Source organism: Phyllostomus discolor, chromosome X (assembly GCF_004126475.2).
Source record: "Phyllostomus discolor isolate MPI-MPIP mPhyDis1 chromosome X, mPhyDis1.pri.v3, whole genome shotgun sequence".
Lineage (NCBI taxonomy): Eukaryota > Metazoa > Chordata > Mammalia > Chiroptera > Phyllostomidae > Phyllostomus > Phyllostomus discolor.
In genome coordinates this window covers 39,242,996-39,269,826 of record NC_050198.1, presented here as the reverse complement: position 1 = coordinate 39,269,826, position 26,831 = coordinate 39,242,996, and the positions used below count along the sequence as shown (strand labels likewise).

Sequence of the window (26,831 nt, the reverse complement as noted above, 5' to 3'; positions counted from 1 at the left end):
CACAGGGCTTCACTGCCAAGGCCATGGCAAAGGGTCTAGGTCAGGTAGCTGCCCTCAGCCACAGCTCACTCACCAATGAACAGCAGCACAAGGATGACAATGAGGACCACAAAGAAGGTGTTACTATAGGTCACTACCAACTCCACCAGGCGGGACTTGAAAACCTTCTGCCATCTGTGAAGAAAACAAAAAAGACAGGGGCTGTAGAAAAAGAACACACTTGGGATAGGAGTCTTGAGAACAGAAGCTCAGTTTTGCAGTCTTCTCCAATGGTCGAAAACCCTATAACAGACTCAGCCTCAACTGCTTGCATTTTTTTAATTTATGACATCCACTCAAGGATGTTTATTTTAAAAAGAGATACTTGTCTATAAATAGAAATCCCTAGAAAACCAGTTTTAAACAGTGGTAGTCTCTGGGAAAGGAAATGGGAACCTCACCTTTCACTGTATTCCTCTATGTAGTATTCAAAATGCTTTCCACATACACATTTAAGTTGTTTTTCCACATGACCAAGCTTGGTTCATCTAGAATCCCACCACCCTGGATTATTATGAAGCAGACCCAACCTCCCTTCAGTTCCCTCCACAAGTATTTAGTATGTAGCTCTTTCAGAGAAGAGCTTTCGAAAATGGTTAATGTAAGCACAATGCCATCACCAAACCTCATGAAAATCAGTAAGTAGGCTAAAGAAATTTTTGAAAAACAAAAACACCACACACGCAAAAGAAGAAAATCAATAAGAATCCCTCATTATTAGACCCAGAATCCCAAAGTCTAACTGTTGCATTTCTTAATAGCTGGTTTGTTTGAATCCAGAGAGACAAGTTTTCGATTCTGCATTTAGTTGAGAAGTATTTTAAATCTCTTACTCTATGAGCCCTTCCCTTGCTCTCATTTGTTTTCTTTCCCAATTTACTTTATGTAGAAACTAGGTTATTTATCCTACAAAGCTTCCTAGATTCCAGCTCCAAGGGGCCTCTGTCTCTGTATTTCCTCCAAGCTGAATGAGGTGTGAAAAATCAGATCAGGCTTTTCACAAGAATATTCCTTAAGCAGTGCTGTGTAATTTCTTTTACTTTTATTGATTGATTTTAGAGAGAGGAAGGGGGAGAGAGAGAAACATCGATTTGTTGTCCCACGTATTTATGCATGCATGTGCCCTGACCAAGGATCGAACCCACAACCTTGGTGTATCAGGACACTCTAACCAATTAAGCTATCTGGCCAGAGCTATATACTTTCTATTGCATCACATCAGGTATTTTTCATTTAAAAGTTTTTAAAAATATCTGTGGAGACTCAGCCTTATTTGTAATGTTCTAATTTAAGTCAGAATGTGTTCATATGTTATGTGCAATTAAAAATTAATTTCCAACTAACTTTTAACAGGTCTTCTATTCACTGAAAGGGAATATGGCTTCACCCTGAATAGGCTGAGTAATGCTCATGAGGTTACTACACAATGCCAGTGAGACTAGTTAGTAGGACAGAAGTCACCAAGTCAGCAACAACGTGACCTTGTGGTGCAAGTCTTCTGGATCCCACATTGTCATCCTCCAAACCACAAAGACCCAAGGGAAGGCAGAAGGGCATCATTCCCAGAACCATAAGCAGAGCTAGGCCTTCTCCCCTCTGGTACATTCATAAGGCCAGAAGGCAGGATGCATAGGAACGGTGTAGGAGGTTGGCAATAGTAAACACAACCCCTGCCACCCCCCACCCCAGACGCAGTCTACCTATTTCTGTCTGACCCCAATTCCAGGGTCCACACATAAGCTACAGGTATGGGCAACAGTCACATTCTTACTTGCTTGTCTGCTTGCTCCATAGGTCATACCTTTTGGGTGAAATGAAGGGAATGCAAAGAAGCAGCACAACAAAAACCTCTGCATAGAGGAAGGTGGCAACCGCAGTCCACTGCAGACTCATCCTGTTGCTAGAAGGGTTCCAACAGGGAGGTGTGAGCTTGTTTCCTACAAGACACAAAAGGAACAGGAGTCATAAAAGCTGGACAGCCATGCAAACCTGGGAAATGGGGCTCACTCAGCACGGAAACCTGAGCTTTAACGCACAAAGGCCTAACCAACTTCCACCTGCCGGGGCGGAGTTACTTTGCTGCCCTCCAGTTTGTGCGGTATCACGTACAGAGACACCTTTCTGAACTCTCCCCTTGGAGCCCAAGAGACTCCTTGTTTCTCTTTAAATGGGAATGCGGTTTTAATGAGAATTATATAGACAAGAGGAAATTCTCAACATCCACCAGGCCGCTCCCTCCCCAGCCACGGGGAGCTAGAGGCTCCCAGCTCCCAGCTCCCAGCCAGACCCGCGGCAGCAGTATGTCAGTAACACACTTTCTCCAAAAGCCAGGGCGACCCCCCGACCCCCGTCCTAGGGAAACCAGGAGGCCCTTCCCTCTCCCACATTTCAAAGGGGCCGAGAGAAAACCAGCAGCTCCCTGAGGGGCTAGAGCGGGGGCTAACAGGATTTCCCACTGCCGCGCCTGCCTCCGATAGGGCTGGAGGACTCGGAGTACCTAAAAAAAGCCCACAAGAGCGACTCCTACAGGGCGGGAGTCAGGGCCAAGAGGAAACACAGTCTCGACTAAGAATCTCAGGGCTCCATCCAGAGAAACTTCTAGAAGCTATCCCCGCAGAAGCCAGAATATTCCCTCACAGCAGCCCTGGTCGGCCACAGCTCGCACCAGGCTTGGGAAACCCTGCATGGAACCCCCGGCGGCCCCCAAGCGTGGCCCTGGCTGAGAGCCGGCACGCCTTTCCCAAACCCCACCCCGGAGGCTCCTCCGGAGGGGCTTGGCCACCGCCCCCCTCCCCACCGCAGCTGGCCCTCACGCCCCCAGAGCCCAGCTCCACCCACCGCCGCCTAGACTTCCCTCTACCCAGCCCTGCCCCTGCACTCCCCGTTCGGCCCTTGACCCTGGGGCCGCTTCACACTGCCCGCCACTTCCCGTCGTTGAAGGCTGAAGGGACCTCGGCAGCCCCGCTCACCGAGTTTCCTACAGACTCGAGGACGCCCCTGTGCTGCCGCCAAACTCACCTACCCTGGTCTTGGCCCCGCCCCTTCCCACGTAGACGGAAACCGGAAGCGCAAGCAGGGCACTGCCCCTCCCCCAACCGAATTGAGGCCCTGTAGGCTCCGCCCAAGGTTGCCTTCCGCCTCGCCCCCCCCAAGCCAAAAGCGCCGACGCTTAGGACTGAGACCGAAATGGAGCTTTGGGTGCGCAGGGAGGCGGGGCGAGTCCTTGGCGGGAAGACGAGGGGGCAGCTTGTCTAGCCCGCGAGGTCCTCCTACGTCTCTGTGGTCCAGGGAGGGGGCGGGGTCCGACCATGGGGCGAGAACGGGGTGGGGCGCGGTGCGCCGGGGTTCCGCCTCCCGCCCCTCCTCCGCCTCCTCCCCTTCCACCGACTCGCCCCTGGGGAGGGGTGGGTGGGTGGGGATTCTGGGCGGGTGGCGGAGTCACTGTCGCTTCAGCAAGGCTGTGGAGAGGACGGACGCGCCTGGTGCCCCGGGGAGGGGCGCCACCAGGGTAAGAGGAGAACGTGGAGAAGAAGAGACGCCCTGTCTGCCCGAGCCCTCTCGAGGTTCTGACCCCAGAGGCTAGGAGACTGCTAAGTTCCTGTACCTCCACTGCCTGAAGAGACCGTGACACTGGAGGGACCTGAGCCCGTCGCACCAGGGGCCCCAGCACCGGCCCAGTGGCCTAGAGCAACAGTCTCAGGGACCACTGCAAGGTTTCCAGTTGCCTAGACAAGGAGCTGGGTCAGAGCAACAACCCTTCCAGCCACCTGCCTCGACTGCTGGCTGAGATACCCGTCCCAGCCCTGTGCATCCAGCCCAAGTGATATGCCGGTGCTCTCTACCCCCCGGCCTTCGCGGGTGACCACGTTGAAGCGCACAGCTGTGGTCCTGGCCCTCACGGCCTATGGAGCCCACAAAATCTACCCCCTGGTGCGGCAGTGCCTGGCTCCATCCAGAAGCCCTCAAGTGCCTGCAGGGGAGTCCACCCAGGATGCCTCTGGGGCCACTTCGGCCACGGCAGCCAAGGCAGGTGTGAACCGAGTGTTCTTGCAGCGACTCTTGTGGCTCCTACGGCTGCTCTTCCCCAGGATCCTGTGCCGGGAGACTGGGTTGCTGGCGCTGCACTCAGCTGCCCTGGTGAGCCGGACTTTCCTGTCAGTATACGTGGCCCGCCTGGATGGACGGCTGGCCCGCTGCATCGTGCGCAAGGACCCCCAGGCCTTTGGTTGGCAGCTTCTGCAGTGGCTCCTCATCGCCCTCCCAGCCACCTTTATCAACAGTGCCATCCGCTACCTGGAGGGCCAACTGGCCCTCTCTTTCCGAAGCCGTCTAGTGGCCCATGCCTACAGCCTCTATTTCTCCCAGCAGACCTACTACCGAGTCAGCAACATGGATGGCCGGCTTCGCAACCCTGACCAGTCCCTGACAGAGGATGTGGTGGCCTTTGCTGCCTCCGTGGCTCACCTCTACTCCAACCTGACCAAGCCACTCCTGGATGTGGCTGTGACTGCCTACACCCTTCTTCGAACAGCCCGCTCCCGTGGGGCTGGCACAGCCTGGCCCTCGGCCATTGCTGGCCTGGTGGTGTTTCTCACAGCTAACGTGCTTCGAGCCTTCTCACCCAAGTTTGGGGAGCTGGTGGCAGAGGAGGCACGGCGGAAGGGGGAGCTGCGCTACATGCACTCTCGCGTGGTGGCCAACTCAGAGGAGATTGCCTTCTATGGGGGCCATGAGGTGGGGCAGGTTGAGGTGTTGAGCATGAAGGAAAGCTTGTAGCCCAGGAACAGGCAATTGTGAATGGTGGGGAAAGCCCAGGGCTGGCTGGGGTTGGTACCAGAGGCATGGGCAGGCCACAGGAGAGGGAGGCTGGGGACAGCCAGGGCCCTGGGCAGCCCAGACTTAGGCACAGAAATGGAGAAGCAGGAAGGCTGGGTGGGGACCGCCATGGGCTGGCTGCCTGCACGTTCCAGGCCACTTCTGCTTCCTCTCCTGAGTAAGGCTGTCTGGCCTTGGAGCTGCTTGGAGCTGAGGATCCTAGCGGTTTCAGATGCTAGAGCTCCTGGCTCACCCCATTCCTGCAGTCAGCTGGAAGGTGGCTTCTACTGCCTGGGAGCAGGGAGTGGGATGTGGCCTGCTGCCTGGCTCCTCCTGGGCCCCAGGGCCCTTTGAAGGCCGGCGTCCAGCCGAGCTGGCTGGCCAGGCAGGCATTATGGCCATGACTCAGCCCAAGCGGAGGTTAACAAGCAGGACCCAGCGCAGCCGCAGCAGTGGCAGCACTCAGCACTCTGGGTCAGTGGCTTCTCTGCCTGAGCTTGAGGGCCGGCAAGGCTGCCTCCCTGAGGCCCTGAGCCAGGGAAGCTGGGCCCCTGCCGCCACCTTGTCGGGACGCACTTCCTGCCCACCCAGAGGCCACCCTAGCCCCTCTGGCCCCTTGTGGCCGACCTTCCGCCTGGGTCCCAGGGCTCAGCTCCCCAGAGGGCCAGGGCAGGGGTGGAGGTGGAGGCCGGGGCAGCCAGGGCCCAGAGCTTGGTGCTGGAGAAGGTTACTCCAGGCCAATGCTCCCTTTATCTCTCCCCAGCCCCTCCCCTTCCTCGTGCCTGGGGTTGCAGCTGCCTTCAGCCCGCTGCCTAGCTCCCCTGCAACTTTGGTTTCAGTTCCGAGTACTTCTCCTGGGGAGGGGTGCATGGCCTCCACCTCCTGAAGGCCTATGTGTCCTCCATGGATCAGGTGGCCTCTTGCCCCTGGACCTTGTCTCACTGGCTGTGCATTGGACTCCAGATCAGGAAAAAAGCTGCTAGTCTGCAGCTGCAACCCCCTCTCCTCCTCTCGCACACGCCGGGCTGCAGGGCCTTGGCAGGCAGCCGTGGCCTTGGGTGAGGCGCTTGGCACATTACCCGCAGCTACATTGTCAGCCTCAGCCGGCACTCCTGCCAACTCCCAGCACGAGTCAGGATTGCCAGGGTGCTCAGAGGAGGCGTGCTCACTTCAGGAACAGGAGATTGGGTTTGAGGCAGAGCCACAGGACGCGGAGGACCTGTATGGTGAGAGCAGAAGAGATATCACTGGCTCTTTGAAGGACTTCCTCTGGGCTGACTTCGGGAAGTATTATGTTCACCAGGAGGGTTCAATGTGGGGGGCTGTGTGCATCCACAGCCTGTCTCTTTAGGCCTTGGCCGAAGGGCTAGAAAGCAGCATGGGATGACAGACCCCCATGGGTGGGTTGATTTTCCTTATTGTGCAGGCATGTGGCTCACCCCAGTCCCACTGGCTGGTGTCCCAGTGGACACTGGCCCAGGCTCAGACTAACAGGTTAGGGCAGAAGTGATTGGCTGGCTGGCAGACAGACAGCAGAGTATTCTTTTCAAACTGAGATTTCAACGAGGAGGGTTATTTAGACACATACATACACACAACCTCTTGTTGGCTTCAGAGCAACAGGTTTAATAAGTCAAAGCATCATTTAGAAAAATAAGTCAAAGCATCATTTAGAAAAATTTGGTTCTCCTGATGGCTCTGCCAGTGTAGTCCAAATTCCACACCTCTTGCTACCTTCTGGCTGTGTGAGCTTGGGCAGGTCACTGCCTCTCCAGGCTTCTGTAGTGTCCTATATACAATGGAAATGGGCACACAGGTGGGGTGGCATGGGGTGAGAATCAAGTGGAGAGTCAGGTGCAAAAGCAATCGGCAAAGGGAATGGTGTCTGGCTGGGCAGCTGTTGTCAGTCCGGGGTGGGAAGGCAGAGCTGGAATACACACTCCTGTAGTGAGCCAAGAAATCCACGACCTTGCCGTGACCACTTCCTGACACCTCCAGCCCCTCTGCTTATCTGGATGCTGCTGCCATGGGAGAGCCTCTTTCTCTCCCACTCCCTTTCCTGCTCTCTTCTCCAAGCCTGTACCCATTCTGAGATGGCAGGTGATGGCCAATGCAGGAAGGAGGAGGGGAGGTGCATCCCACTGGAGTCAGCTGGCCCAAAGAGGCGAGAGCCAGGCTTGGGCACGGGTGCTGCCCATTAGGCTGGTTTGGGAGCATGCCCTGCAAGTGTCAGGGGGAGAATGCAGTGGAAGTTTCTCAGCCAGAGGATCCCTGGGGAAGGCAACAGGAGTCAGGGCCCAAGTAGACTGTTGAGCCAAGTTCTTCAAAATAAAATACTGCCTTTTTCTTTCCTGCACTGCCCTTTACTGAGTTCATGTTAGCCCCCCAGCAGTTGTCCAAAGAAACAAGCAAGGTGCCTATCCTTGGCCAATGTTCAGAAGCTGCCCAGGGCAAAGAGAGGGCATGGTGAGCTTCCCAACAATAGAGGTAGTGGAAATGGGGGACCAGAGTGAGTTCCTTCTTCACCACCCCTGTACCTCAGTGCCATGACTTCAGACAATCCCATACTGCCCCCAACCCCAAGTTTGAGACTTGTCCACTGTAAACATGACCCAGTCATAACCCCCATCTCTCAACCTTATCCTGGCCATCAGATGGCATGGCGTGAGTAGGTTTGGCGCTTAGGGCCTCTTGCTTTGCCCCCACGTTAGTTACCACAAGGCTTCTCAGGCTTTCTCTGTCACCCCTCCTTGGCAGGTGGAGCTGGCCCTGCTGCAGCACTCCTACAAGGCCCTGGCTTCACAGATCAACCTCATCTTGCTGGAGCGCCTGTGGTATGTCATGCTGGAGCAATTCCTCATGAAGTATGTATGGAGCGCCTCAGGCCTGCTCATGGTGGCCGTCCCCATAATCACCGCCACCGGCTACTCAGAGTCAGGTGAGAGTCAGCACCCCCAGGGGACAGGGGCAAGGCCCTGTCCTCCTGTCCCACTGGATGCTCAGCTCCAGAGGGCCCGATGCTCGGCTGGCCCATCTGCCCCTTCCATTGCTGAGGCCTTGAGGCCTGGCTGACTTCCTAGAGATCACCACAGCTCACTCTCCCTCGCTGCCTTCCATTCTGCATGAGTCTCCCCTTTACAGCATCTCACGCTCTTGATGCCATTCAGCTGGGCCCAGGGACTTCAACTCAGGAACACCACATGTCCCCTCACCCAGCTGTGTCTGTCCTCAGCCCAGCTGTGACTCCAAAGTGAGAGGATGAGGAAGTACCTTGAGCGAGCCTCTTTATCCCCAGGCCTTGGCTTTCCTAGGCCTCAAACAACTCCTGTAGGTTGCAGAGGCTAGAGACTTCTGCCCTAAGGCCTGGGAGGATTGGGAAGCCTGTTCTGCCTGTTACTATAGTGATTGGATCATCAGCATTCCCATTTTGTTCTTCTACTGGCTTGCAACATATTCATTCTATTTGCAGTCTTTTCATGGTTGCCCTTTCAGAGGTTAACTTGCGTGCTCACTGACAACAGTCTAGGTCAGCGATTTTCAACCTGTGTGCCCAGGTACCCTGGTGTGCCGTCAGAGGCACACTGGTGTGCTGCAAGAGTTTTTCAAACACGCGGTACCTGACTATTTAGTCAGGGACACCGACCTCTTTTCCCTTAGACTGTCAAATTTTAAAAGATGACAATAGCCAACACAACCATAGCTGTACAGTGTGAATGAGTCAAAGTTATACCAGATTTTTTGTCAGATCAGGAAAAAAATACATTGTTTGGTGTGCAGCAGAATTTTAGTCATTAGTTTATGTGTGCCATGAGATGAAGAAGGTTGAAATCGCTGGTCTAGGTTAATTGATGGCTCCTCCTCCTCCTGGCCCTTAGGAGACTAACACGAGGACCAGCCCCAGCTGATGTGTTGGTGTAGCCCAGTGTCGCCTTTGCTTTCCCATGTTTTCATACTTGACTATTGCTTTATCAAGCCAGTGCATGTTTAAATTCATCCCCATGTTTACCAATTTCCCTGCTCACCAGTCCTTTCCTGCAGCCTAGTTACCTGCCTCCAGATAGACATCGTTCAGCAGTTCTTTCTGCAAGGCTTTCATCATGGGCACTTCACAATTATTTTGTTTACTTAAAATGTCTTCATTTTACCCTTTTTCCTGAACTAAAATATAGTTGGATGTGGGAGTCCAGGTCATTTGCTGTCAGCCCTCTAACAATATTTCATTGTCTCTGCTGGAAAATCTGTTATCAGCTAACTCCACTCAGCAGCCTGGATTGTCTCTCTGGTTACTTTTAGACTTTTCCTTTTTTTTTCTTTTTTTATATATATTTTATTGATTATGCTATTACAGTTGTCCCATTTTCTTCTCTCCTTTAGTCCCCTCTGCCCTGTACCCCACATCCCATCAGCAGTAACCCACCTTAGTTCATGTCCATGGGTCACACATATAAGCTCTTTGGCTTTTCCATTTCCCATACTATTCTTAGCCTCCCCGTGTCTATTTTGTACCTACCATTTATTCTTCTTATTCCCTCTACCTTTTCCCCCATTCCCCCCCTCCCCCTCTCCACTGATAACCCTCCATGTGATCTCTATTTCTGTGAATCTGTTCCTGTTTTAGTTGTTTGGTTAGTTCATTGGGGGGGTGTTTGTTTGTTTGTTTTTTAGGTTCAGTTGTTGATAGTTGTGAGTTTATTATCACTTTGGTGTTCATAGTTTTGATCATCTTCTTTTTCTTCGGTAAGTTCCTTTAACGTTTCATGCAATAAGGGCCTGGTGATGATGAACTCCTTTAATTGGCCTTATCTGGGAAGCACTTAATCTGCCCTTCCATTCTAAATGATAGCTTTGCTGGATAGAGTAATCTTGGGTGTAGGTCCTTGCCTTTCATGACTTGGAATACTTCTTTCCAGCCCCTTCTTGCCTGCAAGGTTTCTTTTGAGAAATCAGCTGATAGTCTTACGAAAACTCCTTTATAGTTAACTGCCTCCTTTCCTCTTGCTGCTTTTAAGATTGTCTTCTTATCTATCATCTTGGGTAATGTAATTATGATGAACCTTAGTGTGTGCTTCCTTGGGTCCAACTTCTTCAGGACTCTGAGCTTCCTGGATTTCCTGAAAGTCTATTTCCTTTGCCAGATTGGGGAAGTTCTCCATTATTTTTTCAAATAAGTTTTCAATTTCTTGCTCTTCCTCTTCTCCTTCTGGCACCCCTATGATTCAGATGTTGGAACATTTAAAGTTGTCTTGGAGGTTCCTAAGCCTCTCCTCACTTTTTTGAATTTTTGTTTTTTCATTGTGTTTTGGTTGAATGCTTATTTCTTCCTCCTATCCCAAATCATTGGTTTTCAGTCCCAGTTTTCTTCTCTTCACATATTCCTTTATTTTACTTTGCATAGCCTTTACTTCTTCCTTTATTTTGCTTCTGTACTCAATCATATCTGTGAGCATCTTTATTACCAGTGTTTTGAACTCTGCATCTGATAGATTACCTATGTCCTAGTTGCTTAGTTATAATTCTTTCTGGAGCTTTGATCTGTTCTTTCATTTGGACCATATTTCTTTGTCTCAGTGTGCCTGCTATGTAGTAAGTGGCAGAGCCTTTGGTATTCTCCAGGGCAGGGCACCCACATCGTTGCGTTGTGGTGCTGTATGTGGGGGAAGGGTCTGAGAGGAAGGCAGCTTCCTTGGCACTCAGCCAGCTTTCACTCACTTCCCCCACTTCCTACAAGCAAATTGGGCCCTTCCGGTGCTGATTCCTGGGTGAGTGGTTTTGTGTACTTTCTGGGACCCTGTGGGTCTCTCCAATGAACTCTCCTGTGAGGCTGGGAGCTTCTCCTGCCACCACAACACCCACAGGATTTTTCAGTCAAAGGTTTTGAGGCTTTATTTCCCTCCATTGGAACCCTGGGTTGTGTGGTCTGTCTCACTCTCCAGTTGTTCCTCCTGGTTTATCCACATGCAAATGTGGGACCGCCTGCTCCCCCAGCCGCCTCCTTGCCTGCCCTGGTCCTCCAGCTGCTGCCTTGCTGCTGTCCTCTCCGCCCCTCATACCTGTCTAAATGAGTGTTTCTTCTTTAACTCCTTGGTTGTCAGACTTCCATACAGTTTGGTTTTCTGGCATTTCTGGTTGTTTTTTGTTTTTAAATTTGTTGTTACCCTTTTGGTTGTGCAAGGAGGCAAAAATGTATCTAGCTATGCGTCCATCTTGGCTGGAAGTCCTGCTTTTAGACTTTTCTTTCTCTGGTATTCTGCTGTTTCACCTGAAAGTGTTAACTGGTGGGTTTTGTGTTTATTTTGCCTGAGACTTGTATGGCCTTCAAATATTCAAATTTTTTAATCATTCAGAAAAATTCTCAGCTATTATTTTTTCAAATATTGACTCACTCTTGTTCTTTCCTTCATTCCTTCTGGAACTCCTGCTGGATGTCTCACTCTCTCCTCTGTGGCTCTTCCACTCTTTTCACTATTTCCCATCTAGCACCATCTGTGCTGAATCCTGGGAGATTTCTTCAGGTCCTCATGCTTACTCATTCACCAGTTTTCTCTTCAGCTAAGTCTAATTTGAATTTTTTAATTTAAAATGTTTGCTTATTTTTACAGTTTTATTTTTGTGTACAAACTTGCTTAACAATCACTGAATTCCTAGGCCATGCTCAGGTAACCAAAGAGCCTTTATAAGTAGTTTATATTGTCTAGAACCAAGGTACACTGCAAATCCAGTCTGGAGCAAAATAGCAAATAACATCTTTCTAAAGACAGGCTCAGAAATTCCAATCCCGTAGGTTGATGTTTCCTTTCTCTGGTAGCAGGGCTAAGGCATACCTGGTGGCTGGGCCACCATTCACAGGTATAGCGAAGAAAATGGTACAGGCCACCAAACAGAAGTCCCACCAATCCCCCTCGTGTTATGGTGCAGGTTTTACAATTCAATTCACCTGTATTCAATGGTAAACTTATAAAACCCTTATAAGATATGTCTGCTGTCAAAGATGGGATCACTGCCATTGATAAAGCAGCTGCTATACGAGCCCATGTCACATTTAAGATGTGCCGAAAAAGACTGTTTGCTATTAGGCCACAGAGAGTAGCATTACGTCCAATATATGTTGATCCATGCTCAAGTAGATTCCTTTCTGCTTCTGGAAGTTGATTCATTTTTCTGGTTACGATATCAAAAATTTCTTTTTCCTTGGCAGTATCAACTGGTTCATGATTTTCCATATTGAGTCTTATGCTCTCCTCCCCAACTTTGTAAAAATTTTCAGTGGCTATATTTCAAGTTCTATCTGATTCTCTTTCAAATAGAAATTTTCATTTTCAAATAGAAATTTCAAATTGTTTTGGCAGGTGTCTGATTTTCTCATCTTTTGACTGTTCCTTTCCTGCTGTGTGTCATAGGAATCATACTTATTCTACAGCCTCTGTCCTGCTGTTGGGCTCTCTGAATTCTTGGGGGTCTAAGCCAGCTTGATATTCCATCTGCCAGTCTTCACCCATGCTGAGTTCCTTCCTTGCAGGTTTCCCAACCAGACTTTCTTGGGAACCCTATCGGCCTAACAGGAGGATGCAATGCCCCAGTGCATACTGGCTTTTGTTTTGGCCAAGAACTCCTGGTAATTAACCCCTTGGAGGCCATTTTCATGTTCACTTCTCAGTCTGTGAAGGAGGGGTTCCTGATCTTGGACGTAGTATTCACTTAAACCCCAGACACATAATTACCAATTCTTAGAGGTGACCTTTTGTTCCCTGCACCTAGAGCTCTGGCTATAAGACCTGTCTCCTCGGTCTCTAGGGACTTCACTGGTGTGCCTAGCTGCACGCTTCTCTGTGGGCTCCTGGGAATTTGCCTTGCTTTCCGACAAGCGCAGCTCTGCTTTCAAAGGTGTTCTACTTTATGCAGTTTGGTAGTAAGAGGGTTTTCAGTTATGTATAGAGAGAGAGCCTGACTTGTTTTAGAAGTCTCTCTGATTCTCTCCCTATTGGTGGCTCTACTTTGGGGCTTCCATATCCTCAGCTGTCCGCCCCTCCCTGGGTGGCCCCCAAAAGGAAGGATCTGATTGGAGGGGGATAGTTACTTTCCACCAATGGACGTACAAAAAGAGTGGCTTTGATTTAGGCACAGGTGCCAGACCCAGTCCGCGTAGTACGTGGCCTAGAGCATGGGGAAAGACCCATGAGGAAACAGACCTATGGATTCTGTGAGCAACTGCCTGCAGGCACTTCCCTCTGCTCCTAGCACTCAGTGCAGCTCGCCCTGCCTAGTGCCTGAGGCCTCCCCCTCCTCTGAAGGCCTAGGACTTTCTGGATCCTCTGGGGTGCCAGGTTTCATGGGTGATTTAAGAAGCATGAGCTCCTGTCCCCAGCCTCATAGCTTTTATAGTCAGTTACTGGTGAAAATGTGAAATTCTCCTATCTCCCTTGCTCATTCCACTTCCTTCTTACTGGCCTCCTTGTTATTTTTGTAATCATTTTTTATTTTTCAGTTACAGTTGACATACAATGTTATATTAGTTGCAGGTGTACACCCCAGTGAGTAGACATTATATAACTTACTAAGTGATCATCCTAATACGGCTTCCTGTTATCCCCCAGAACACCAGGCAGGCTTCTAACTCAGGGCTTTTGCACGTGCTGCCCCCACTGCCAGGAATGCTTTTTCCTCTGAGGTCCCACCCTCTTTCTATCAGACTTTTGCTCACAGGCACCCTCTAGATGAGGCCTGCCCTGCCCCTCACCCTGCCTCTCTCTCTCTTCCCCTTCTCCACCTCTCTGCTCTCCCAAGCACTGAATACCCTATCCATTCCACGTATCTCTCTGGTTTATAGTGTCTCTGCCTCTTTAAACTGAGAGATCAATGAGGGTAGGGACTTTTGTCTCTGCTCTAGGTGCTTCAAGGAGGTTGAGATCACTGGGAGCCAATGGGAAGATACAGGCATTTATCAACTGGGGAAGATTTAGATACCTTTGTGCTACTTGCCTGTCGGCCCTGCAAAGCTGGAGGACTCGGGAGGGGCAGCCTTGCTGCAAACAGCTGCTGTGAGTCCTACTCTGGAGCCCTGGTCTTGGCTGCCCAAGGGCAGTTTATCCTGTGTCCAGCGAGATACCTTTTATTTTATACGCAGTCACTGTCTAGCTCTCAAGACACCCTGGGAAGAGGGTTTGTGTCCCCCTTCTATTATGGGCTGTGTCCCTGGGGACACAGTGGGAAAGAAGGCCCAGGACGTTAGACTGACAGGATCAATGACCAACTCCCCGACCCAGTTCCCTGGATACCTGGACCAGGCCCCAGAAGGTGATGTGAAGTGCACTAGCCAGCCATCGAATCCCCTCTCTACCCCACATTGCATCCTTGCTGCTCTGGAGACCATCTGCCCTGAGAAGACCTACCACCCCACCACTATCACCATATCCCTGAGGCTTCTCCCTCTGACCAACATATGCCCTTGGGCAGAGCCCTGCCCACTACTTCAGCCTCGGGAGCCCTGGCTTCCCCTGGATAGCCCCAGTGCTCACTGCTCACTCACCCATACCTAGTACCCTCAGAGTCAGCATTCCCCTTGCTCCTCATTGCCACTTCTGGAACATCCCTTGTGTAAAAGCCCTGCCCCTCTGGGTTTTCCAAGGGTTAAGGAAGTCAAGGCCATTGGCAAGAGAAGGTTGAAGTGAGCAACCACGGGGTCTAGACTGAGCCAGCAAAGCAAGTCAAGACAGGAGAACGCTCCAAGGAGAAGTTGGGACACCTAGAATGGCTGTTCTCATGGATGCCACCAAGGGAGGTGAGGGAAAAATGGAGGCTGTAGTACGGGTCCGAAAGGGGACAGTCATGCATGAGAGGCTTAGGGGTGCAATAGCTCTGGGCGTCCGAGGATGAGGTGCAGGTGTGGCCCCAGAGGGGGCGCTGTGAAGAGTACAGGGCACAGGGCAAGGGCAGTCCAGGGAGAAGGAGCTGGGTGTGCCAAAAAAGAAAGCCAAATGCCGAGTGGCTCATTTTTTTATCCATGTTATTGAGATGTAATTAACATACCATATAATCCAGGCTTTTAAAGTATTCAATTCAGTAGCTTTTAATATATTCACAAAGTTGTGCAACTATCACCAGCATCTGAGTCCAGAACATTTTAATCATCCCAGAAAGAAAGCCTAGACCCATTAGCAGTCACTCCCTACCCCACCGCCAGCTCCTGGCACCCACTAATCTGAATCACTATGGACTTGCCTCTTATGGACACCTCATATAAATGGAGTCACACAACATGTGGCCCTTTGTGCCTGGCTTCTTTCACTCAGGAGAATGTTTTCAAGGTTCATGCACGTTGTAGGATGAATCAGTGCTTCCTTTTAGTGGCTGAATAATAGTCCATTGTTTATGTGTGCCTCGATTTCTTTATCCATTCATTGGTGGACATTTGGGCTGTTTGCACTTTTTGGCTGTTATGAAAATGGTGCTATGATCACTTGTGTGCAGATTTCTGTGTGGACATATACTTTGTTTCCCCTGGATGTATATCTAGGAGTGGAATTGCGGGGTCATATGGTAACTCTATTTAACTTTCTGAGAAACTGTCAAACTGTTTTCCCCAGAGGCTGGACCATTTTACATCCCCACCAGCAGTGTTTGAGGAGTCCAATTTCTTCACTTCCTCACCAATGCTCGTTATCTCTTTAATTATAGTCCTCCTAGTGGATGTGAGGTTGTATCTCATTGTGATTTTGATTTGCATTTCCCTGATGACTACTGATGCTGAACATCTTTTCATGAGCTTATTAGTCATTTGTATATCTTAGATATCCAATAAAAATGTCTATGAAGATATTTTGCCCATTGTTTAATTAGGTTGTTTTTCACTTTGTCGTTGAATTGAAAAAGTTCTTTATACCCTGGCGGGGTGTCTCAGTTGGTTGGAGCATCATCCTGTATACCAAAGAGGTTGTGGGTTTGATTCCCAGTCAGGGCACATGCCTGGGTTGCAGATTTGATCCCAGGTCAGGGCGCATACGGGAGGCAACTGATCAATGTTTCTCTCTCACATTGATGTTTCTCTCCCTCTCTCCTCCTTTCCTCTCTCTATAAAATCAATAAACATGTCCTTGGGTAAGGATTGAGGGAAAAAAGTTAAAAAGTTCTTTATATATTCTGGATACTAGATCCTTGTCAGATATATGATTTCCAGATATTTTCTCCTAATCTGTAAGTTGTTGTTTTGCTTTCTTGATGGTTTACTTTGGTGCCCCAAAGTTTTAAATTTTGGTGAAGATCATTTATCTGTTTTTATTTTGTTGCTTGTGTTTTTCATGTCATATTTAAGGAGCCATATCTAATCCCAGGTCATGAAGATTTACCCCTGCCTTCTCTAAGAGTTTTGTAGTCTTAGCCCTTGTATACAGGTCAGTGCTCCCCTTTGAATTTATTTTTGTGTGTGGTGTGAGGTAGAAGCCATTCTTTTGCACATGGATACCCATTTGTCCCAGTACCATTTGCTGGAGAGACTCATCTTGCCCCTAGGGGGTCAGTTTTAATTTTCCACCATCCCCACCCCTCCCCTCCCTTGTGCTCCACAGATTCAGAGGCTGTGAAGAAGGCAGCCTTGGAGATGAAGGAGGAAGAGCTGGTGAGTGAACGCACAGAGGCCTTCACCATTGCCCGAAACCTCCTCACAGCTGCTGCAGATGCCATTGAGCGGATCATGTCATCCTACAAGGAGGTACCCTGCCCACCCCCACGAATCCACCCCTGTCATGCCCTCCATCCCACCCCCATATGGCAGGGGCTGAGCCAGGGTTGCCCTTCCCACAGGTGACAGAGCTGGCCGGCTACACAGCCCGGGTACATGAGATGTTCCAGGTATTTGAAGATGTCCAGCACTGCCGTTTCAAGAGGCCTGGGGAGCTAGAGCCAAAGGATGCTCAGACAGGGTCCGGAGCTGTGGTCAGGTCTGGTGTCCGTGTGGAGGGGCCCCTGCAGATCCGAGGTAAGGGCACCCTCCCTAGAGAGGCCCCACTGGTCCCTGTCCTGCCACCTAGAAGGCAGGATCTTTGAGCTGTGCCCCCAGAGAGGGCTTCCCAGGCAAGTTGTGGCTTCCACAGCCTTCCTTCCCAGAGTAGTCACTGCTGGCGAACCTACTCACTTCCCAGTTCCTTCCAGGTACCCTGGTGGGAATTTCTCTTTGCAAAAGAAGGATCCGTGAATGGAGGGAGTCACTTGCCTATACAGGCAGCAAGAGAAAGTTAAAGGCTACAGTAGGGGCCAGGATGCTGTGGAGGGGGGGCCACAGTGTTTGAGCCCCCCCTAAGATGGTGCCAGGAAGGGAGGGCTTCAGAGCAGGAGTGGACTCCATGCCTTGGATTCCAGAAGCCATATACATGGCTTTGCCCCTCCCCAGCCAGAACACAACACCAAATAGTGGGGGAAGGAGTCCGCTTGTAGAAAAACCCACTATACTCCCAAGGGGCCTTGGACCACACACTGGCATGCTGTTGGGGGTGGGGCGGGGGGGAGGGATGTGGAACCTACCAGAAGGCAAAGGGAGTGCTGCTACTCCCTCCCTTCCTTCCTTGTGTTCTCTCTCCAGGCCAAGTGGTGGATGTAGAGCAGGGGATTATTTGTGACAACATCCCCATCATCACACCCACAGGAGAGGTGGTGGTGGCCAGCCTTAACATCAGGGTAGGTTGAGTGGCTCTGTGTCCAAACATCTCCTTTTTATAAATAAGGACCCCAGTCACTTTGGATTAGGGGTCATCATACTCCAGGATGACCTCATCCAAACTGAACTAATTACATCTGCAAAGTCTGTTTCCTTGGCATCCAATCTGGCTAGCCTGAGGAGGCTCACGCTGTCAGCAGCCATTGTCCAAGATCTACGTGGCAGGTGAGCTAAGGTCAAGCTGAAAGGCCAACATATCTCTGCCTGTGAGTGGTGGGGCAATGGAGACAGAACTGATAAAAGAGACCCAAGATTACCAGGATTGGCCAAGGGCCACCCAAGGATTCCTGGCCCTATCATTGCCAGCCCCACCCCTACCCCGCCCCAGTCCCACAGAAACCCACAGCTTGGGGACTCTGGTTCAAGTCCAACTGTGGTAGAAGAGACTGCCCTTCACTGACCTGGGCTTGGGGTCCCACCCACCTACTTCAAGAAGACTCCAGTGCAGGTGTGTGTGCTGGGTGCAGTCTGGCCCCCAGAAGGGCTCTCAGCCACTACACAGGCCATCTGTGGGAAGGAAGCCCTGGTGGCTGACACCTACCAGTGAGCTGCGTCCCCAACCAGGGCTCTGGTTGCAGAGTAATGGAATGGAGGGGAGACTGGTGGGGGGAAGGCGGGAAAGAAGTGAGAGAGAGTCATTTGTTCATTCATTCATTTACTTATTCAACCAGTATTTTCTTAGCTCCAGGCTGGGCACTGGAACCCAGAGGTAAATCAGGGAGCCCCCTGCCCTCTGGGAGGCCCCACTTTAGAGGGCCCTAAAGTGTTACAAAGGTCTCCAGTTAGACAGCTACGCAGGGTCCAGCAGGGACCATAGGAGGGGTGTTCACTGTCCCTGGAAGGAGCAGAGGTCAGATGAAGCTTCATCCAGGAGCTTCCAGGCAGATGGACAACATGGTGAAGAAGGCTTCTCACAGAGGGCAGGCAGAGGAAAGGCAGTAGAGTGGCAGAAAAGGCAGGTCAGCAGGAGCCATGGCCGGGCAGGGAGTAAGTGGAAGAGGTGAGCAGAGGGCCAGTGCCTGGGGCTCATTTCCTTGATCTGCTTAGATGGCCCCTGAGAGCCAGTTGGAGGCTGGGAACAACAGGACAGTGGTGTGATCCCCATTGTCCCTAACAGTGGTCGCTCTTGGGATGTAGAGGAAGTCACCAATGGCTGGTTTATCCAAGGTGGATAATTTCTAGGCAGGCTGGGAAACCCTGGTGAGCAGGGGCTCGGGTAGGTAGGAAGCAAGGCCAGGCCAGGAGGGGGTGCCTGAGGTGGAAGAGCAGGGATGGGGGGGCTGAGCCAGGGTTCTGGCCTGGTGGAGCTGGTGGTGGAACTAGGCTCTGGGACTGGGAGATGCTGGGGAAGGGGAGCAGTTCCCAGCCATGGTAGGCCAGATGGTGGGGTGAGAAGGACAGCGGGAGAGACACAGGGAAGAAGACGAGGCAGGTAGCCATGGTGCCGGCTAAGGGCTGAGACAGCTCTCCCAGGGCCTGTCACCAGAAGAGCCCCCACACGCCTGGACAGAAGGAGCCCCAGGCCCCACCGAAGGGAGTTTATAGCCTAACAAAGGACCACAAAGCGAGGGGCTCAAAAGATGGAAGCAGAGTGTCTCCCAGTGCTGGAGGCTAGAAGTCCAGACCAGGGTGTCACCTAAGAGCAGTGAGGGAGAATCCGTCCCAGACCATCCCACCTTCTGGCGGTTGCTGCCATCACTCGTGTTCCTTGGCTTCGCTTCAATCCCAGCCCCTGCCTTCACATGGCGTTCTCCCTGTGTTCACGGGTCTGTGTCCAAATGTCCCCTTTTTATAAATAAGGACACCAGTCACTTTGGATTAGGGGTCATCACACTCCAGGAGGACCTCATCTAAATTGAATTAATTAGATCTGCAAAGGCTATTTCCAAATAAGATCACATGCTGAGGTCCTGGGGGTTAGGACTCCAACACATGAATTTGGGGGGACACAGGTCAACCCCTAACACTGACCGAAGTAAGCCAGGGAACTTGTCATGTGGGCGTCACTCGCAGACCTTCAAAGGACTTCAGAAGCTTGTAGGTGGCCCAAGGATAGCAGTGTCCCTGCCCTCTGACCCCCTCCTTCCCACACACTTTCCACCAACCAGTGGATATCATGTGATCGGCCAATCAAGGAGCCTGAGGCCCTTGATGCTGAGCCTGGGGAGCACAGTGGGATCTCTGAAGCACCCTAGCATCCATGGGGGCGGGGGGAGGGCTTTGGAGGGCAGCTGAATTTTGCTGTTCACCTAGAACTCTAAAGAAAGCACCTTTCCCAGGGCAGTCCCTAAAGGGAAAGCAGTTCTGCTGGGGAGACCAAACAACCTGGGCTGGCAGTGAAGTGGGAGGGAGGGTGATGCTGACCACACAGCTGTGGCAGAACAAGCCCTCCTCCTGCTGGCCCCCTACTCTGGTGTGTGCTGGGGCCTTAAGGGACAGGCTAGAGACTGAAACATGCATTTGGTTAGGGCTCTGAATGTTGGACCTCATTGCTCAGACCCTTCGATCCCTTACCAAGAGACCAGGAGAGCCTACCCACCAGTCCCAGCATGCATCTGGGTGTAGGTAGTTGTCAGGAAGGCCACAGGTAAGAGGAAGGAGGCCCTCGCCCCCTGGGTACATGGCACTGCCTCCACAGGTGGAAGATGGCATGCACCTGCTTATCACAGGCCCCAATGGCTGTGGCAAGAGTTCTCTGTTCCGGATCCTTGGCGGGCTCTGGCCCACATATGGTGGTGTGCTCTACAAGCCCCCACCCCAGCGCATGTTCTACATCCCTCAGAGGTGAGTGTGACAGGAGAGGGAGGGAACCAGGGCCCCCAGCTCTGCCCCTGTCCCTTCCAACCTGTGGAACCTGACAGGTAGGAGATGGCAGAACTTGGGGCCTCAGGAGAGGACAGCAAAATGCTGCCCCCAGAATCAGAGGGGCTATGGAACCCCCGCCTCCCCCCTCCTGTCCCCTCTCACCTGGTGACTTTATAGCTGTTTGGTATGCATGCATGAGGGTGCACACTGGGCGGGGGGGGGGGCATGTGTCTGTGTATATGCTGTGTGTGTGCATGTGAACATGTGTCTATGTGCACGCGTGCATGTCTATGCGTGCAGGGTGAGTATGTGCTGTGCACATGCAAGTGTACGGGTCTGGTGTGCATGGGCAGGTGTGAGCGTTGCCTGGAGCACTTTGTAGCAGGGGTCCATGGGCTTCGAGTTGGCCCTACCTCTGGCAGCCAGGGCTCATGGCACAGGGCGTCGGCAGCACCAGCCCTTCCCTTGGTGGACATGCAGCTTTCCCATAGGCCCTACATGTCCGTCGGCTCCTTGCGTGACCAGGTGATCTACCCTGACTCAGTGGAGGATATGCAAAGGAAGGGCTATTCAGAGCAGCACCTGGAAGCCATTCTGGACATCGTGCACCTGAACCACATCCTGCAGCGGGAAGGAGGTAGGGGGTGGGACATCTCACCTCTCAGCACCAATGAGTGAGCCATCCATCCAGCAACCTGCTACCACCCCAGCCCCTGCCTCCCTCTTGGCCCCCAACATCCAGGAGGCTGATGTGCTAGGTGCCCCAAGAGTCCCCACCTAACAGGGAGGACTGACAGGAAGCAGGTGGCTCAGGTGGCCTGCCTGTGCTAGGGAAGGGAGGCCAGGTTTGCAGGCAGGGGACATAGTCAGCTGAGATGCTCACGACAGGCTCTGGGGCTGGGAGAGCAGGTAGAGGGGAGGGAGGGCCCTGACAGGGAAGGAAGCCCTTGGAAGGCTTTAGGCAAGGAAGTTACAGGTCATTTTTGAATTTCAGCAAGAGGACTGACCTCAGGTAGACATGGCAGGGCAGCCCGGGAGGAGTGAGCACAAGCTGTCAACGCAGCTGGCCTGGAGGGCAGGAGGCAGGAGCAAAGGTGAAGGGGACACCAGATCTCTGCCTCGAGCCTGGGAGGTGTCATCCCATGAAAAGGAGAGGAGGGAAGGGCAGGCTGGTGGCAAGGGAAGGCATTGGTCAGGGGCTTACCTGGTTTGTCTGCAAATGCCTGTTGGGCCTGAAAGTGAGGAGAGGGTAGAACCCAGGGCAGGGCTGAGCGGATTTTCTCAGTGAAATCCGGGTGGCAGGGTTCCGCCTGCTGCCTCTGCCACTTAGGGGCAGCTAGACTTTGAGCAAAGACCTCACCTCTTGAGCCTCCCTCCACCTGTAGAAGGGGACAGGTAGCAGTCCCTCCCTCAGCACCAGCATTAAGCGAAATCACTCCTGCAGACTCTTCCCAGGTGTTGCGGCCTGCACTACAAGAGGGCTGCAGGCAGTGGAGTCCTGGTTGCCACAGCCACGGTCACACAGAGGCTTCATCTCCAGCTTCCTCCTGCCTTGGCCAGACCTCTTTTGCTTCAGCCACCCTCCCCCTGGAAGTGCACGCCTCCTGTCCTCCAGGCACCCCTGAGTGCCTGGGCCCCCTGAGGCTGACTATCACAACCTATTAGCATTGAGTTCGCTTGTGAATAACAGAACCCCCCCCCCCAACACACAGTGGCTCAAATCACTCGCAAGTTTATCTTACTGTGACATAAAAGTCCCAAGGAAGGCAGGCCACAGTTGGTGGCCCTGCTCTGTGTGACCTCTGTTCCCAAAGTCACCTCATGGTCCGAGATGGCTGTTCTGGCCATCACATCATATCCCAGGCCATAGGATGGAGAAAGTGAAGGGAAGGAGCAAAGAGTATGCCATCTCTCTTTCAAAGAAAATTCCAGAAGCTGCCACATGTGTAACACTTAAACCCCACTTGCCAGGATTCAGTCACATAGCTATATACCTTAAGACAAGCTAGGGAGTATAGTTTTGGGGGTTTTTTTTTTTTTGAGGGTACCATGCACCTTACCAAAACTTCTAGTCCTGTGGGAAAGCAGAGTGGCAGGAGGTAAGGAGCCATTTCTGGTGAATCATCCACACACCTGCTCATTCAAACAGCTGCCTGAGCCATGCCAAGGGTCTAGCACAAAGCAATGATGCAAAGGCCTGGTGACTGGAGGTGAGAAGCCTTCTGGAGATACCACTCCGACCTTCCTGGGGCTGGCTCTTCATTGGCACTCTGTCAGGTCCTGTATGAGTTTGCTGTGGCTACTGTAACAACATACCACAGACTGAGCAGTTTAAACAACAGAAATGTATTAACCCCCAGCTCTGAAAGCCAAAAGTCCAAAATCGACATGCAGGCAGGGTTGGCGCCTTCTGAGGGCTCTGAGGGAAAATCTGTCCCAGGCCTCCCTCCTTGTGTCTTCTTTTCCTTATGTCTCTTCACATCATCTTTCCTCTATGTATATCTTTGTGTCCAAATTTCCCCTTTTTATTTTTATTTTTTTTAAGATTTTATTTATTTATTTTTAGAGAGTGGGAAAGGGAGGGAGAAAAACATCAATCAGTTGCCTCCTGCACACCCCCTACTGGGGACCTGGGCTGCAATCCAGGCGCATGCCCTGACTGGGAATTGAACCAGTGACCCTTGGGTTCACAGGCCAGCACTCAACCCACTGAGCCACACCAGCGAGGGCAAATTTCCCCTTCTTATAAGGACACCCATTATATTGGATCAGGGCCCACACTAGTGACCTCACTTTAACTCAATCACCTCTGTGAAGACCATTTCTCCAAGTACAGTCACCTCCTGAAGTCCTAGAGGCTAGGGCTCCCACATTATCTTCCGGAGGGAATACAATTCTGGTCTCAACTTCTTTTTGACTATTAAACTGTCACCTATAGTCAGACAAGTACCCACAGCACACATAGCCAGCAGTTGACCTTCTCCAGAGTCAAATGTGCTGCCGTCTTCCACTGTCACTTGTTCCGCAGCCCCCACCCACCATGCCCATTATGCGCAGTGCCCCTGGGCCCTTGTTGAATTAAAAAGAATCCTCTTGTTCCCTGCCTAGGTTGGGAGGCCGTATGTGACTGGAAGGATGTTTTGTCAGGGGGCGAGAAGCAGAGAATCGGCATGGCCCGCATGTTCTACCACAAGTGAGTGGGCTGTCCAGGGTGCTAGGGCTCCCTCGGGCACTGGTGGTTCTCCAAGCCAGAGGCAGAGACAGCATGGCAGCTCAGCATGCATGCTCCCTGGGGCCTCCTTAGGGGAAGGCAGTACCATTAGGAGGCCCCATCTGGGCCCCAGCAGGGACTGGGCCACACGGGGCAGGAGGGCTTGGGGGCCAGACCAGGTCCACAGCAGTGGAGGGTCCACAGCTTTGTCCACTTGGTCCCTACTCTCAAGGCCCAAGTATGCCCTCCTGGATGAATGTACCAGCGCTGTAAGCATCGACGTGGAAGGCAAGATCTTCCAGGCAGCCAAAGATGCAGGCATCGCTCTGCTTTCCATCACCCACCGGCCCTCCCTGTGGTAGGTGCCCTCCCTTCCTGCCTGGAATCTGGGGGAGGGAGTGCCCTTCCCGCATTCTACACCCTTGTGGCTTTGCAGCTGGGAAGGAAATGGCACTGCCATCGCAGGGGCAGAGGACCCTGGGAGGCCCAGCATGCATCCCCTGATGAACAGCCTCTGCAGCTCTGTCCCTGTCCCTCTCCTGGCCCAGGAAATACCACACACACTTGCTGCAGTTCGATGGGGAGGGCGGCTGGAAGTTCGAGAAGCTGGACTCTGCCACCCGCCTGAGCTTGACTGAGGAGAAGCAGCGGCTTGAGCAGCAACTGGCAGGCATTCCCAAGATGCAGCGGCGTCTGCAGGAGCTCTGCCAGATCCTGGGCCAAGGCCCCAAGGTCCTGCAGGGTGCTGCCACCTGACAGGGGGCCGTGGCTCTGGGCCCTCAGCCTCTGCCCCTCCCCAAGCCCTCGGATCATATGAAGGAAACAGCAGTGCCTGCCTACCACTCCCCCTCCACCCAGGCCCACCCTGCATGACTTGCCCTCCTCCCAGGCCTCCGTGCCATAGGCCTACCCTGCCTAGAGGACTGCCGGCAAAAGGGTATGCCTGACCCTCATGCCCCAGCCCTTGAGAAAGTAGACATGGAAGGTCCTACCCTGCTGCCCACCCTGCCCCTGCCCCATCATAACTGACCTGGGCAGGGTAGTTGAGTCCTTTCTTTTCTTCGGGGAGGGTAAGAGGGATAGGAGGGAAGCCCCAGCTCACACCACCAGACAGTTTGTACTGAGCCTCAGCATTTGTGGGATACTGCCCTCCCGAGACTGAAGTCCCCCCTTATTTCCTCCTTTTCAGTCCCTCAGAGACCTTGTGGTCTATCCTTCTATTGCCACCACCCAAGTGGCCACCAAGGCTCCCATCCCACTGGATACCTTTCCTACTATAGAAATGGCCAAACAGGACCTATGGACAGACTGGGGCCTTGTCCACACCCCTTCTCCCCTCCAGTTGTCCGGAAGAGCTCTCGGAAAAAGGAATTGCACAGCATTTCTTAGTAAGCGATAATAAGAATGTAGTCCCTTTCCCTCTTGGTCCCTACAAGCTAATTTATTGGATCCCTGTTTGTAGCCTTCTCAATTGCCAATATGAGGACCCCACTAGCAGGGGAGGCAGCCCAGGCTGCAGTCCTTTCACAGGTGACCCAGCATCTGAGCCAGCCCCAGCCAGCCTGTCACTCCACCAGCCTATACTGCCAGCTGCCACCAGGGGGGCCTAGGCCAGCCAGAAGGGTAGATGGATTCTGTGCTGCCAGGAGTGTGGGCACCAGCGTTCCCAGCTCAGTGCCAAAGAGGGGTCAGCCAGGGAAGCTGTCTCTGCAAAGCTAGCTCCTGCCCAAGAGGGAGACCCCACTGCCGCTGTGTGCCTTTCGGGGAAGGGAAGGCTCAGCCCTCGGGCTAGGGAGCCTCCCTCAGTCCCTCAGTAAAAACCTCCCATGAAAAGTGTATTCTTGCTTTCTGGCCTCTTTGTCTGGAGTGGCATGGGGGTGAGACAGGGATGGGAAGCACTGTGCCTGGGAGGGGAGGAATAATCTCAGCCCCCACCCTCCACCTGAAGGCACAGCTCAGCACATTCTGTGGCTGGTGACGAGGTAGATTCAGCAACAGCATCTCAAGAAAATATTGGCTGAGCCCAAACAGGACTCTGGACCAAGCCTGGAACCAGTGCTGGGGTGGGGAGGAGAGGACTAATGCTGGGTCTCTGCACAAGGAGCTTCCAGAGAGATAGTATGGGAAACCCAGTGAACTGCAAAGTGGGCTGATTGAGGGAACGTGGAGGAGGAAATGTCCTGACCCAGCCTGGCAAGGGGCAGCGGGGAAGAATTGCTTCTGGATCTTCTAGGAAGAGGAAATGCTTGTGCAAAGGACCAGGAATAAATGGGAAGCAAGATGCAGGATACTGATGCTGAATGCAGTGGAAGGTAGGGGCCAGGGCCACCCTAAGGAGCCTGAACTTACTCCAAAGGCAACAAGAAGCTATTGAAGAGTTTTCAGCAGGATGGAAACCACATGAAGTTGTGCTTAAAGCAGGCTGTGTGGAGAATTGGTTGGAAGGAGGCACACCACTATAAAAAGAATGAAGTTCTGACCCTGCTATAATGTGGGTGAACTGAAAAAACATGATGCTGACTAAGTGGAAGGAGCCAGTCACAAAAGACATAATCATATGAATCCATTCCTCTGAAATGTCCAGAATAAGCAAATCCACAGAGAGAAAGGAGGTCAGTGGGGGCCAGGGGCCAGGGAGGTGGGCAATGGAGAATGACCACTGATGGGTACCAGATTTCCTTTTGGGATGATGAAAATGTTCTGGAACAATAGAGGTGATGGCTGCACTAAATGCCGCTGAATTGGGTGCTTTAAAGGGGTTAATTTTATGTTATATGAGTTTCACCTCAAAACATAGATGGTCAGTGATTGATTGATGATTGATTGCTTGACGATGGAGGACAGATTGATGAGTAATAGAGTGGGAAGAGAGGGGGGCATAGGTGAGCGAACACACCACCTAAAACAGCCCAGACGAGATGTGCCAAGGCCTGAAATCTCTGACCGATTAGAGAGAGATTAGAAAAAAGTCAACAGGACTGGGGGTGGTCAGTCACTGGGGGAGGGAGGGAGTAAAGTCAAGATGACCCTTGGGTTCTGGCTTGTGTGGCCTGGTGGGTGATGGCTCCCTTCACTGAATGAGGGTCAGGTAGGAGAGAAGCTGTCAGCCAGTTAGCACTTGCTGGGCCTCAGCCCGAAGCCCCCTGGGAAATAATGACTAGGCAGTAGCCAGGAGAGTTTGCAGCCTGAATGAACTCCAGCCCAGAGATCCTCCAAGGGGGCATCGGGCTAGCAGAGAGGCAGGTGCTGGTTGAAGAT

The 26,831-nt window shown here is 52.2% G+C and overlaps 2 protein-coding genes and 1 pseudogene across 3 annotated transcripts in view; 1 reads left to right on the top strand and 2 right to left on the bottom strand.

The window, feature by feature from the left end:
- Positions 1-3,115, bottom strand: part of BCAP31 (B cell receptor associated protein 31) — a 31,477-nt gene extending 28,362 nt beyond the window's left edge. Inside the window, exons 1-3 of one of the 2 annotated variants that reach the window (XM_036016848.1) lie at positions 3,009-3,115; positions 1,841-1,976; positions 74-174 (exon numbers count right to left, since the gene is read on the bottom strand). In XM_036016848.1, the coding sequence (XP_035872741.1) occupies positions 74-174; positions 1,841-1,932 (193 nt within the window). In that variant the 5' untranslated portion in view covers positions 1,933-1,976; positions 3,009-3,115. The remainder of the gene's footprint in view (positions 1-73; positions 175-1,840; positions 1,977-3,008) is intronic. The other variant, XM_028523025.2, reaches the window with a different exon arrangement.
- Positions 3,116-3,459: 344 nt separating this feature from the next.
- Positions 3,460-25,410, top strand: ABCD1 (ATP binding cassette subfamily D member 1). The gene is made up of 10 exons (XM_028522633.2): positions 3,460-4,773; positions 7,612-7,792; positions 16,413-16,555; positions 16,648-16,822; positions 17,423-17,517; positions 20,196-20,341; positions 20,854-20,999; positions 23,471-23,555; positions 23,806-23,931; positions 24,122-25,410. The coding sequence occupies exons 1-10, from the start codon at positions 3,865-3,867 to the stop codon at positions 24,327-24,329; spliced, it is 2,214 nt and encodes a 737-aa protein (XP_028378434.1). The 5' UTR covers positions 3,460-3,864; the 3' UTR covers positions 24,330-25,410.
- Positions 11,448-12,077, bottom strand: LOC114504775 (annotated as a pseudogene).
- Positions 25,411-26,831: the final 1,421 nt, after the last annotated feature.

Bases quoted from the DNA above. Each gene is read 5' to 3' on its own strand.
- ABCD1 (XM_028522633.2), top strand. From the start codon at position 3,865: ATGCCGGTGCTCTCTACCCCCCGGCCTTCGCGGGTGACCACGTTGAAG. The intron at 21,000-23,470 runs GTAGGGGGTGGG...TTCCCTGCCTAG, and splicing joins CATCCTGCAGCGGGAAGGAG to GTTGGGAGGCCGTATGTGAC. The intron at 23,932-24,121 runs GTAGGTGCCCTC...CTCCTGGCCCAG, and splicing joins ACCCACCGGCCCTCCCTGTG to GAAATACCACACACACTTGC.